Source organism: Nerophis lumbriciformis, linkage group LG10 (genome assembly GCF_033978685.3).
Source record: "Nerophis lumbriciformis linkage group LG10, RoL_Nlum_v2.1, whole genome shotgun sequence".
Taxonomy (NCBI): domain Eukaryota; kingdom Metazoa; phylum Chordata; class Actinopteri; order Syngnathiformes; family Syngnathidae; genus Nerophis; species Nerophis lumbriciformis.
The window spans coordinates 46,102,873-46,115,354 of NC_084557.2; the positions used below are offsets into that span (position 1 = coordinate 46,102,873).

Sequence of the window (12,482 nt, forward strand, 5' to 3'; positions counted from 1 at the left end):
TATGGACCAATATTGAGCCACAACAGGTCTCGCAACCCCAGCCTCTACTGTAGCGTCTATTCTATGCGCCTTATAATGCGATGCGCCTTATATATGGACCAATATTGAGCCACAACAAGTCTCGCAACCCCAGCCTCTACTGTAGCGTCTATTCTATGCGCCTTATAATGCGGTGCGCCTTATATATGGACCAATATTGAGCCACAACAGGTCTCGCAACCCCAGCCTCTACTGTAGCGTCTATTCTATGCACCTTATAATGCGGTGCGCCTTATATATGGACCAATATTGAGCCACAACAGGTCTCGCAACCCCAGCCTCTACTGTAGCGTCTATTCTATGCGCCTTATAATGCGGTGCGCCTTATATATGGACCAATATTGAGCCACAACAGGTCTCGCAACCCCAGCCTCTACTGTAGCGTCTATTCTATGCGCCTTATAATGCGGTGCGCCTTATATATGGACCAATATTGAGCCACAACAGGTGTCGCAACCCCAGCCTCTACTGTAGCGTCTATTCTATGCACCTTATAATGCGGTGCGCCTTATATATGGACCAATATTGAGCCACAACAGGTCTCGCAACCCCAGCCTCTACTGTAGCGTCTATTCTATGCGCCTTATAATGCGGTGCGCCTTATATATGGACCAATATTGAGCCACAACAGGTCTCGCAACCCCAGCCTCTACTGTAGCGTCTATTCTATGCGCCTTATAATGCGGTGCGCCTTATATATGGACCAATATTGAGCCACAACAGGTCTCGCAACCCCAGCCTCTACTGTAGCGTCTATTCTATGCGCCTTATAATGCGGTGCGCCTTATATATGGACCAATATTGAGCCACAACAGGTCTCGCAACCCCAGCCTCTACTGTAGCGTCTATTCTATGCGCCTTATAATGCGGTGCGCCTTATATATGGACCAATATTGAGCCACAACAGGTCTCGCAACCCCAGCCTCTACTGTAGCGTCTATTCTATGCGCCTTATAATGCGGTGCGCCTTATATATGGACCAATATTGAGCCACAACAGGTCTCGCAACCCCAGCCTCTACTGTAGCGTCTATTCTATGCGCCTTATAATGCGGTGCGCCTTATATATGGACCAATATTGAGCCACAACAGGTCTCGCAACCCCAGCCTCTACTGTAGCGTCTATTCTATGCGCCTTATAATGCGGTGCGCCTTATATATGGACCAATATTGAGCCACAACAAGTCTCGCAACCCCAGCCTCTACTGTAGCGTCTATTCTATGCGCCTTATAATGCGGTGCGCCTTATATATGGACCAATATTGAGCCACAACAGGTCTCGCAACCCCAGCCTCTACTGTAGCGTCTATTCTATGCGCCTTATAATGCGGTGCGCCTTATATATGGACCAATATTGAGCCACAACAGGTCTCGCAACCCCAGCCTCTACTGTAGCGTCTATTCTATGCGCCTTATAATGCGGTGCGCCTAATATATGAACAACGTTTTAAAATAGGCCATTCATTGAAGGTGCACCTTATAATCCGGTGCGTCTTACAGTGCGGAAAATACGATATATTTAATCACAAGCAAAACAAAGAATGTAACAAAGCTAAACACCATGAGCAAGGCAATACTAAGGGCCTGCTTTACTAAGATCCAAATACTACGTGCTCGACAGCGTGTGCAAAAAATAAATTATTACGTGTAGTAGAAGTGGGTGTATTGTGTGTTATCTCCTGATTTTGTGTGCATACGGGACTTTTACAACAGAGACAATCATTTTTTGCACATTGTTATCATGCTCCTCTTGCCTGTGTGCGATGTGTTGAACCAGCAGCACACATCTATAATTCGTAACACTGTTTTTTGAATCACAATCTAGACGACAGAAACATATGCACAGCACGGTTGTCCCGTTACCAATATTTTGGTGCCGGTATCGGTACCAAAATGTTTATCGATACTTTGCGATACTTTTCAAAATAAATGGCACCACAAAAAAAATAATTACGATACATTAAACATACGTTTCTTATTGCACTCAAAGAACAATTTTAGAAGATTAAAACAAAAAATAAAATGAATTAATCACATTAAGCTTTTCTTATTGCACCGAAAGGACAATTTGCAATTTGACATACAGGATTACATACAGCCTGCCATTATCTGGGACTAGATTAGAATAGAATAGAATGTTTTATTAAAAATGTATTAAATGCTTCATGATTTATGGTTGCCACTCTTGGTCTGTGCATGCTTTAAGACAAATAAAATAATTACCGTATTTTTCGGAGTATAAGTCGCTCCGTAGTATAAGTCGCATTTTTTGGGGAAATGTATTTGATAAAAGCCAACACCAAGAATAGACATTTGAAAGGCAATTTAAAATAAATAAAGAATAGTGAACAACAGGCTGAATAAGTGTACGTTATATGAGGCATAAATAACCAACTGGTATGTTAACGTAACATATTATGGTAAGAGTCATTCAAATAACTATAACATATAGAACATGCTATACGTTTACCAAACAATCTGTCACTCCTGATCGCTAAATCCCATGAAATCTTATACGTCTGGTCTCTTACGCGAATGAGATCAATAATATTATTTGATATTTTACGCTAATGTGTTAATAATTTCACACATAAGTCGCTCCTGAGTATAAGTCGCACCCCCGGCCAAACTATGGAAAAAACTGCGACTTATAGTCCGAAAAAATACGGTATCAGATACAGGTAAGGGGAGCCATCGCTCAAACCAGAGTAATGGAGGCAGAGCAGACAGGAAGTAGAACTGAAAAAAAGAGCACTGAAAAAGAAACACTACAAAACACAGTAAAATAATTACCGTAAACAAAGTCCAAACCGGTCATGATATTTTCCCTGTTTCGCAGTGGTTCCTCAGGGTGATGACAATCAGCAATATTATTTGCAATATTTAATGATGATAATAACTTTCACTAACTCACCCTACAAAGGCCAATAGTTAGACTGTTAAAAATAAGAGCAATACTATCATAGTAGTGCTACACTGCAAAAACTGAAATCTAAGTAAGATAAAATATGTCAAATAAGGGTGATATTTGCTTATTTTCTGTCTGATAAGATCATTCTTCTCACTAAGCAGATTTTATGTTAGACTGTTTTACTTGTTTTAAGGGTTTTGGTCCTAAATGATCTCAGTAAGATATTACAGCTTGTTGCTGAGATTTGTTGACCTATATTGAGTAAAACATGCTTGAAACTAGAATATCAACTGTTGCAAAGCTGTGTCATCAACACTCACAAGTATAAAACTACTTTTTTAAAGTAATAATTTCTTATTTCAAGTATGAAAAAAAAAATCATGACTTTGACACAATTGTGTCTCATGACTAAAACGGATGAAAATAAAGTGACTTTGCTGTTTTATTTTTAATGAAACAATAGAAAATAGGTACTCATATAGTAGTACAGTTGGCACAGTACAGTAAATGGACAGTTAATATTTAAACATTTAACCTGTGACATTTCTAACTATTTTGAACAGAAATAGTTCATGCACATTCAGATAAATTCCTCAAAATTACAATTAAAAAAATTTGTCCGGGGGCCGGGCTGTATATATGCGCACTAATTGACTGAAAGAGCACGCACTTGGCGCGATGATATCATGTTATCGATGGAAAAATGCATTTTTAGACCATATGATTTGCCTGAGCGGCTAGGAGACCCCGAGAGTAACAAGCGCTTGCCTTGTTGCCTTTCCATTAAGAACAATAAATTAGTTTTTAGTATAAGTTTGCTGGTTTCAAGAAATGTAATGCCGAGCGCATATCATTATGTCAAGATAATGGCACTAGCATTTACTTCATTTAAGAATATTTTTCAACATATTGAGCAAAAAGGTCTCTTTTTTTTTCTACCAAGAAAAGTGCACTTGTTATTAGTGAGAATATACTTATTTTAAGGTATTTTTGGGTTCATTGAACTTAGGTAATTTTACTTGTTTTGGAAAGTCTTGACAAGACACATTTTCTTGTTCAATTGGCAGATAATTGTGCTTACTTCAAGTAAAATACCCCTCATTTTTTGTATTCTTGTTTTTAAACACTGACTTTTTGCAATGTACAAGAGGTGCTTTCCACCCAGCTCCCTCGCCACCTGCATGAATGCAGAAGGTCTAGTCAAAGACACAGTTGTCATGTTAATCCCCTGAAAGAGAAACTCCTCTGTTACAGGTCTCCTTTTACAGAGGGGAGAGTTCCAGGCATTTGCCGGAGGAAGTAGCGAGGAAGAGGAAGGGACAGGACAGCCAGTGGCTGGCAACATTACCACTGAGACTTCCTGTCAGTTCAGTACATTACATTTGGACATGATCTAATGTCATACAATAGATTGTACCTGTGTTTTTTGGGGGACTGTTATTTGTGTCACTCTAATGTTGTTATACCAGAGACATCATAAGGTGCACTTGCACGACCTAATTAGATATTAGGTGCAAAATTATTGTGTGCAGAAAAAGTTTTTTGTGTAAGAGAGGTTTCTTACCTGCTGACAGTTTTGGCTAAAACTTCAGCCTTCGTCAGAGCTGTTGTAGCTTCCTGGTGCATACTTGCCAACCCTCCCGGATTTTCCGGGAGACTCACGAAATTCAGCGCCTCTCCCGAAAACCTCCAGGGACAAATTTTCTCCCGAAATTCAGGCGGAGCTGGAGGCCACGCCCCCTCCAGCTCCATGCGGACCTGAGTGACGTGTTGACAGCCTGTTCACACGTCCGCTTTCCCATAATATAAACAGCTAATGATCGAGGGCGAGTTCTTGGTTTCTTATGTGGGTCTATTGTTAGGCAGTTTCATTAACGTCCTCCCAGCGCGGTAACAACACACAACAACAGCAGTCACGTTTTGGTCTACCTACCGTAAAGCAGTTCGTCTGCCGTAAACAGCAATGTTGTGACACTTTAAACAGGACAATACTGCCATCTACTGTACATGCATATGTGACCTACCCATAATGTGTCACATTTTTGTGTTGATTTATTTATTTTATTTTGTGGTTTGAATTAGTTTTTGGAGCTGTCGTTCCACATTTATCAGTATTCACAGTGGTCAGTAGGGGGCAGTAGGGCGTTTCTTCCCAATTGAATGCTATCACCTGCAGACCGGAAGTGTCTTGTCATCCTGATGAGCGCGACCAGTCTGTGAACAATTGAAACGTCCTGTGTGCTTTTTTCTCCTGTATAACAGGTTAGTTTTGGTGAATCAACTCACTGAATAATATCCATGTGATCTTTATAAGTTTAAGTACACATTCTGATGGTGGAGCCTAACTCTAAAGTGTTTGTGAATTGTAGTTTGTATTTGTGAATGAATCCAGTGCACAGCTGCAGTAATCAATACAAAAAGGCGACGTGAGTGCGCAATGTTTATATAGGAACTTCTGATCCTAATTCAGACTCCCAAATTAGAGCTCCCGTTTTCTTATTGATTTTATAATGTATATTTGTATAATGTGTGTGTTCTGAAATAGTGACAGAGAATAGAACAAGGATGGACAATTCAACCCTTAACTCAACAATGAGTAGATGAGTATTATGTGTGTGTATATGTGTAAATAAATGAACACTGAAATTCAAGTATTTATTTTATTTATATATATATATATATATATATATATATATATATATATATATATATATATATATACATATGTAATAAAATATATATATTGCTAGAATTCACTGAAAGTCAAGTATTTCTTATATATATATATCTTAACCACGCCCCCAACCACGCCCCCGCCCCACTCCCGACCACGCCCCCCCACCTCCCGAAATCGGAGGTCTCAAGGTTGGCAAGTATGTCCTGGTGTGACGTGTCAAAAACAGCTGACTGGATCGGGAAAACTTTCAAATTAAAGTTCCCTGACCCGGCCATATCTGTTCTCCGCCCTGGCGTCGCCGATGAATGACAGCGTCCCAGGTGTGCGAAAGCATGTATGCCCCCTCATCCCTATTGATGGTTTAGGCCAGGGGTGTCAAACTCAAATACAGAGTGGGCCAAAATTTAAAATTGAACAAAGCCGCGGGCCGAGGTTGAACAATTTAACCTTTTAATAGGGACCCAAACACGTTTTGCATTGAATATTGAACAAGCAAGGCTTATATAACTTTATAGTGACATGCAAAATCGAGTTTAAAATAATAACAATAATAATTAAAAAATATCAATGGCATATCAAATACAATTTAAATAAAAATGTAATGCTTTTTTTCTATTTGCAGCCTTCTGAGGTAAATATCAACATTAACTTTTTCCACAGGCTAATAAATTAGAAAATAAAATAACAATGAATAAACCAACCATTCAGGACTTTAAACTGCTCAGTTTGCAACACACTGATCTAATCTGATGTGCCCAAGCCAGATACCTGCCATCTTTTCTTGGATGCTAGTTCATTAATGTCGGGGCTCAGGCTTTGAGCTGAGGCAACCTTCATTATCGAACGAAGGTGTTCATCAGTCATTATATCTCGTAGTCCACCCGGACCACAGTCTTGGGAGCGTGCTTTAAAGGCACTGCCTTTAACGTCCTCTAAGAGCTGTCGTCACGTCCGCTTTTCATCCATTCTAACATCGTGCCGGCCCAGTCACAAGATATGTGCGGCTTCTGTACGCACACACACGTGAATGCAATGCATACTTGATCAACAGCCACACTGTGAACCCACACCAAACAAGAATGACAAACACATTTCGGGAGAACATCCGCACCGTAACACAACATAAACACAACAGAACAAATACCCAGAACCCTTTGCAACACTAACTCTTCCGGGACACTTAAAAATACACCCCCCGCTACCACCACGGTGTGGATGTTCTCCCGAAATGTGTTTGTCATTCTTGTTTGGTGTGGGTTCACAGTGTGGCGTATATTTGTAACAGTGTTAAAGTTGTTTATACGGCCACCCTCAGTGTAACCTGTATCGCTGTTGATGAATTATGCGTTGCATTCACTTGTGTGTGCGTGCAGAAGCCGCACATATTATGTGACTGGGCCGGCACTCGTTGGACTGGATGAAAAGCAGACGTGACGGGAGGGTTACCAAGTATGAGAAGTAGCGGTGAATGCGGTGTTACCGCGGCACCACCACTGTATATAATCGGCGGGCCATCTCTAGTGTTAATTTGATATCGCCTCAAGGGCCAAGTGAAATTACACGGCGGGCCAAAATGCTGGCCAGAGTTTGACACCCATGGTTTAGGCCCTTCGCTTCCTGATTTCCATAGCTTCCTTGATCCATTTCTTGTATTTATTGGTTTCCGATGATATGACCTTTTTCTTGTCCCAGTCCATGAGGTGACTGTTCCTCCTGCAGTTGTCTGTTATAGCACTTTTTTTCTTTTCTTCTGCTGTTTGTTTTTGTGTTCTGTTAAACCTTGCAACTGTCTCCTCCTCGCATTCGTTTTTGTGTTCTTTTTTCCGAGTGCTGAAAGTTTGTCCGGTCTCTCCAATATATGCATGGGGGTTCGTAGATGACGTCACATTTTCTAACCCTGTGTTATTGTATCTTTTGTGTGTACGAGTTGTTGTCGTAGTTATCCGTATGGTTTTATTGCTGTGTTTATTTGAAATGTTTTCATGGTGCGTTGTAGAGATGCGCGGATAGGCAATTATTTAATCCGCAACCGCATCACAAAAGTCGTCAACCATCCGCCATCCACCCGAACTAACATTTATTCAAAACCGCACCCGCCCGCCATCCGCCACCCACCCGTTGTTATATATCTAATATAGACGATGCAAGGCATTAGTGAGGTTATAAAGCTTTTGCCTGTTAAAGAAAGGAGACTGATCCAATGTAGCAGAGACATTCAATGCGTGCCACGCTGTCACGGTCAAGACGCACACCAGTGCGCAATCATCTGGGAGCGGCGCTGAGCGCACCTCCAAGCGCGCTCGCGCCACTCAAACTGCTGCAGGCAGCTGCGTTCTATCTTGTTTTAACATCCTGTGGCACTCTTCTGGGATCACGGCGGACGAAACTGCTCATGCTCAGGGTGTTTGTGGAGGTTCGGGGTTTTGCACAAATGTGATGCACCATGTTAGATGTCCCGGTTTTGTGACTGTCGTAGACATAAACAGCGTCGCAGCTCTTGCAAATCACGTAGCCAGCATTACTATCATCCTGATTTACAACCTCATAAAAACGAGTCCACGCTGAACTTTTCTGGCCTTTTTTTCCCCTGGTCTTTAGTATTCCCTTTTTTAGTTTGTCGCGTACCACGTTTGCTGCCGGCGTTGCCGTCTTTTTTTTTTTTCTTCTTCTGTTGTGGCATATGCTGCAGGTGCCTGCTCATTTTTCGTATGTGGGTAACAACATTTAACTATGTATATATATTTCCGAATTGGTTTAACTGCCACCCGCCTGAATCTATTTAAAATCTAATTTTTTTAAATTTCAACCACCCGACCCGACCCGCGGATAAAATCTAATTTTTTTTTATTTCAACCGCCCGACCCGCGGATAATTTGTGTCCGCAAACCGCGCATCTCTAGTGCGTTGTATGGGTTCTGTTAGTCCTCTGATGTATGGTAGGGTTGTCATATTTTTATTTCCTGTGGCGGTTTCCTGTTTTTTGTTTTTGTCTTTTTTCTGCCTTGCTTGTTTTTTCCTCTCTACATAGCCCATTGGCAGCATGTGAGAGCATGTTGGATGTATTTTTCTTTCTCCTGCTTGTCCTTTTCATCCATTATTGGTTGTAAATGGTTCTGACTGAGTTTGTTTGCAGTGGGATGTTCTAATGTCCAAAGAAGGTACTGGTCCGTATGTGTGGGTTTCATGTATACTTTGGTTTGAATGTTATCATCTTCTTTGTGGTGTAAGTTTACGTCCAGAAATGATATTGTCCTGTTTATTTCTTCTTCACGCGTTACCAGTGCTGTTTGTGTTCAAGTGATCTGTAAGCTCTTGTGTGTATCCAGTCTTAGTTAATTCTAACATGTCGTCTAAATCAGTGTTTTTCAACCTTTTTTGAGCTAAGGCACATTTTTTTCGGAGAAAAAATGCGGAGGCACACCATCAGCAGAAATCATTAAAAACTGAAGCTCAGCAGCTGATATTGACAGTAAAAAGTCGTTGTCGCAATTGTTGGATATGACTTTAAAGCATAACCAAGCATGCATCACTATAGCTCTTGTCTCAAAGTAGGTGTACTGTCACCACCTGTCACATCACACCCTGACTTATTTTCTGTTTTCCTGTGTGTAGTGTTTTAGTTCTTGTCTTGCGCTCCTATTTTGGTGGCTTTTTCTCTTTTTTTGGTATTTTCCTGTAGCAGTTTCATGTCTTCCTTCACCGCTATTCCCCACACCTGCTTTGTTTTAGTGATCAAGAATATTTCAGTTCTTTTTATTCTTCTTTGTGTGGACATTGTTGATTGTCATGTCATGTTCGGATGTACATTGTGGACGCCGTCTTTGCATACCTGCCAACTACTGCGGTTTTCCCGTAATTAGTACGGTTTTCATCAACCTATTGCGGGTTACGGTTGCAGTGATAAAAAATACGGTTTTTCATTAATACAATTTTTTTTTTTTTTTTTAAGTTTTATTCACGAAATCGCGTAACAACAATGACAATCGACACTGCTTCCCGCAACTTCCTATCGAGCCATTCCGAATGCCATGCGCGAGGCTATTTATAGCACCGCTGCCAAGCACGAGGCACCAGTTGCCATTGTTTCCAAACGAGCGAACGATCATGGAATCAGCCGGAGAAAAATCGCATACGAGTCTTAAACCGAAAAGAAAACTGCAGTCATTCCGTGAAGAATATTCAAAAGCCTATCCGGGAATAATTATTCGTTCCAAAAAGGGTGAAAACTACGCGAATTGCACCTTGTGCAGACAAGATTTTTCGATCGGATACGGAGGAATTAGCGATGTAAAAGACCACGTTGGGACAAAAAAACACAAGTCTAATGCCGTTGCTAGCGATACAAGTGGAAAACTTTCAACGTTTTTCGTCGCCCAAACAGATTCTTTGGATGTGATAAATGCCGAAGTTTTATTTACGGAGGCAATAATTGAGCAAACAAAAAGGTAATGACACCAATGTTATCTATTGGAATTGTTTAGTACTGTTATACTGTTAAAAGTGTTTATACTATTTATGCTTTCAAGTCCAATTTGAAGAAATCTTGTTAAATGTTGACAGCATAACTACCAAAATACAGAAGTATGTCCTTAATATTTTTGCAGTGCTATTTCTGTTGAAAAGTTAAAATGATTACATGAGAGATGTGATGTGCCACTTTTCAAGTGTCTGATGGCTTAAATTAATTTTCATTAATTTTTCATATTTTGAATTCTTTTGAAAGGCTTACAAAAAAACTACATTTGAATTGTAATTCCATGCTATTGACAGGACTATTAATTTTAATGAAGTTAGCTTACCATGTTTACAGTATGATAATTGTGATAGAAATGTGAATTTTAGGCACAGAATATTTTTTACAATTGAACAAGGCAGTAGATTATACAAGCTTGGACAGAAAGTTAATAATGACACCAATTTAGTGTTTATACTGTTTATACTTTCAATTAACAAATTGAAGTCTTGTGAAAGGTTGACAGGATAACTGGCATTAACTGTCAAAATAATTTCAAACTATTGAAGTTAGCTTACAGAATAAACATGTCAATCAACCCATATGATTTTTGCTGTAATATTTTTGTTTTGAAAAGTCACTGTGACTGATAGAAAAGTGATGGTTTTAGCAACATTTTAACCTGTCTGAATGCTAATAATCATTTTGCGTCGGGGGGCGAAGCCTGAACCCCCCACCAGGACTTTGTCCTGGACCTACCGGGGCCTGCGGCCCCTGGACCCTGGCTACTAGGTTTTTCTGATTTCAAAAGTTGGCAGGTATGTCTTTGCTCCACAGTAAGTCTTTGCTGTCGTCCAGCATTCTGTTTTTGTTTACTTTGTAGCCAGTTCAGTTTTAGTTTCGTTCTGCATAGCCTTCCCTAAGCTTCAATGCCTTTTCTTAGGGACACTCACCTTTTGTTTATTTTTGGTTTAAGCATTAGACACCTTTTTACCTGTACACTGCCTCCCGCTGTTTCTGTTTCTACAAAGCAATTATCTACCTGCTGCCACCTACTGATATGGAAGAGTATTACACGGTTACTCTGCCCAGCTCCAGACAGCACCGACACTCAACAACAACACATCATTTGCAGACTATAATTACTGGTTTGCAAAAAAATATTTTTAACCCAAATAGGTGAAATTAGATCGTCTCCCACGGCACACCAGACTGTATCTCACGGCCGTGGCACAGTGGTTGAAAAACACTGGTCTAAATAATGCTTTCAAATAATTGGTTTGTATTGCAGGGATGCAGTTTGAATGGCTATTTTATCCAAGTCCCCCATGAAAAAGTTGCTCATGACAGTGGGTAGTGGGTCTCCCGTGGTGAAACCTTCTTTCTGTCTATATATCAGAGTTGTACTGGAAGTATGTTGATTTGGTTATTGTCAAGTTTGTGCGTGTTTTGAGGGTTCTGTCTTGTTTGAGTCTTTCTGTGCCAATATTGTTGTTGTTGTCGTTGTGGCTTGTGCAGCCCTTTGAGACACTTGTGATTTAGGGCTAAATAAATAAACATTGATTGATTGATTGATTGAATATGAAGGGTTACATCTACAGGGTTTTGTGAACAATGCGGGGACATCACCAGATATGAATGCTTCATTCTTTTTAAGAGTTATGTTTTTTAGATCCTGTGTCAGCTGTTGGGAGTTCTTGCAGTGGTGTTTTGTGTTAGCGAGCAGGGAGCTGACAATATCAACCAAAGTTATATTGGAGTTAACCTATGCTGTCAACTATTGGTCATAATAGTGTGTTTTTCTTGTGTATTTTTGTAGTTCTATATATACCAGGGGTAACGTTGGCTGTGGGTATTAAATGGTTGTGTTATTTAGTTGGATTCTAGTACTACCTTTGGTAATGTCTTCAACGTCCTTTTCTTTTCCTCTCCGGGGTCTTTTTTCAATACTTTGTATGTGTCATTGTCTTGGAGCATGGTTTCCATCTGTTTGTGATATGTGTCTTGTGTCTTAAACAAAAAACTTTGTCTGAAGACAAACATTTTGCACCTATATATTTGAGAGGACAAGATAACGCACTCACTTTACTAATTAGAGCTACTATAGACACTCGAACCTCAACTACAAACCCTGTTTCCATATGAGTTGGGAAATTGTGTTAGATGCGGATAGAATTAAGTTAGATGTAAATATAAACGGAATACAATGATTTGCAAATCCTTTTCAACCAATATTCAATTGAATGCACTACAAAGACAAGATATTTGATGTTCAAACTCAAAAACTTTATTTATTTTTTGCAAATAATAATTAACTTAGAATTTCATGGGTGCAACACGTGCCAAAGTACTTGGGAAAGGGCATGTTCACCACTGTGTTACATCACCTTTTCTTTTAACAAC

General features: G+C 40.1%; 1 protein-coding gene across 4 annotated transcripts in view; it reads left to right on the forward strand.

Moving 5' to 3' along the window:
• The window catches only part of pidd1 (p53-induced death domain protein 1), a 56,690-nt gene that overhangs the window by 36,548 nt on the left and 7,660 nt on the right, over positions 1 to 12,482 (forward strand). For all 4 annotated transcript variants that reach the window (XM_061969519.2, XM_061969521.2, XM_061969520.2 and 1 more), the window contains one exon: positions 4,204 to 4,311. In XM_061969519.2, the coding sequence (XP_061825503.1) occupies positions 4,204 to 4,311 (108 nt within the window). The remainder of the gene's footprint in view (positions 1 to 4,203; positions 4,312 to 12,482) is intronic.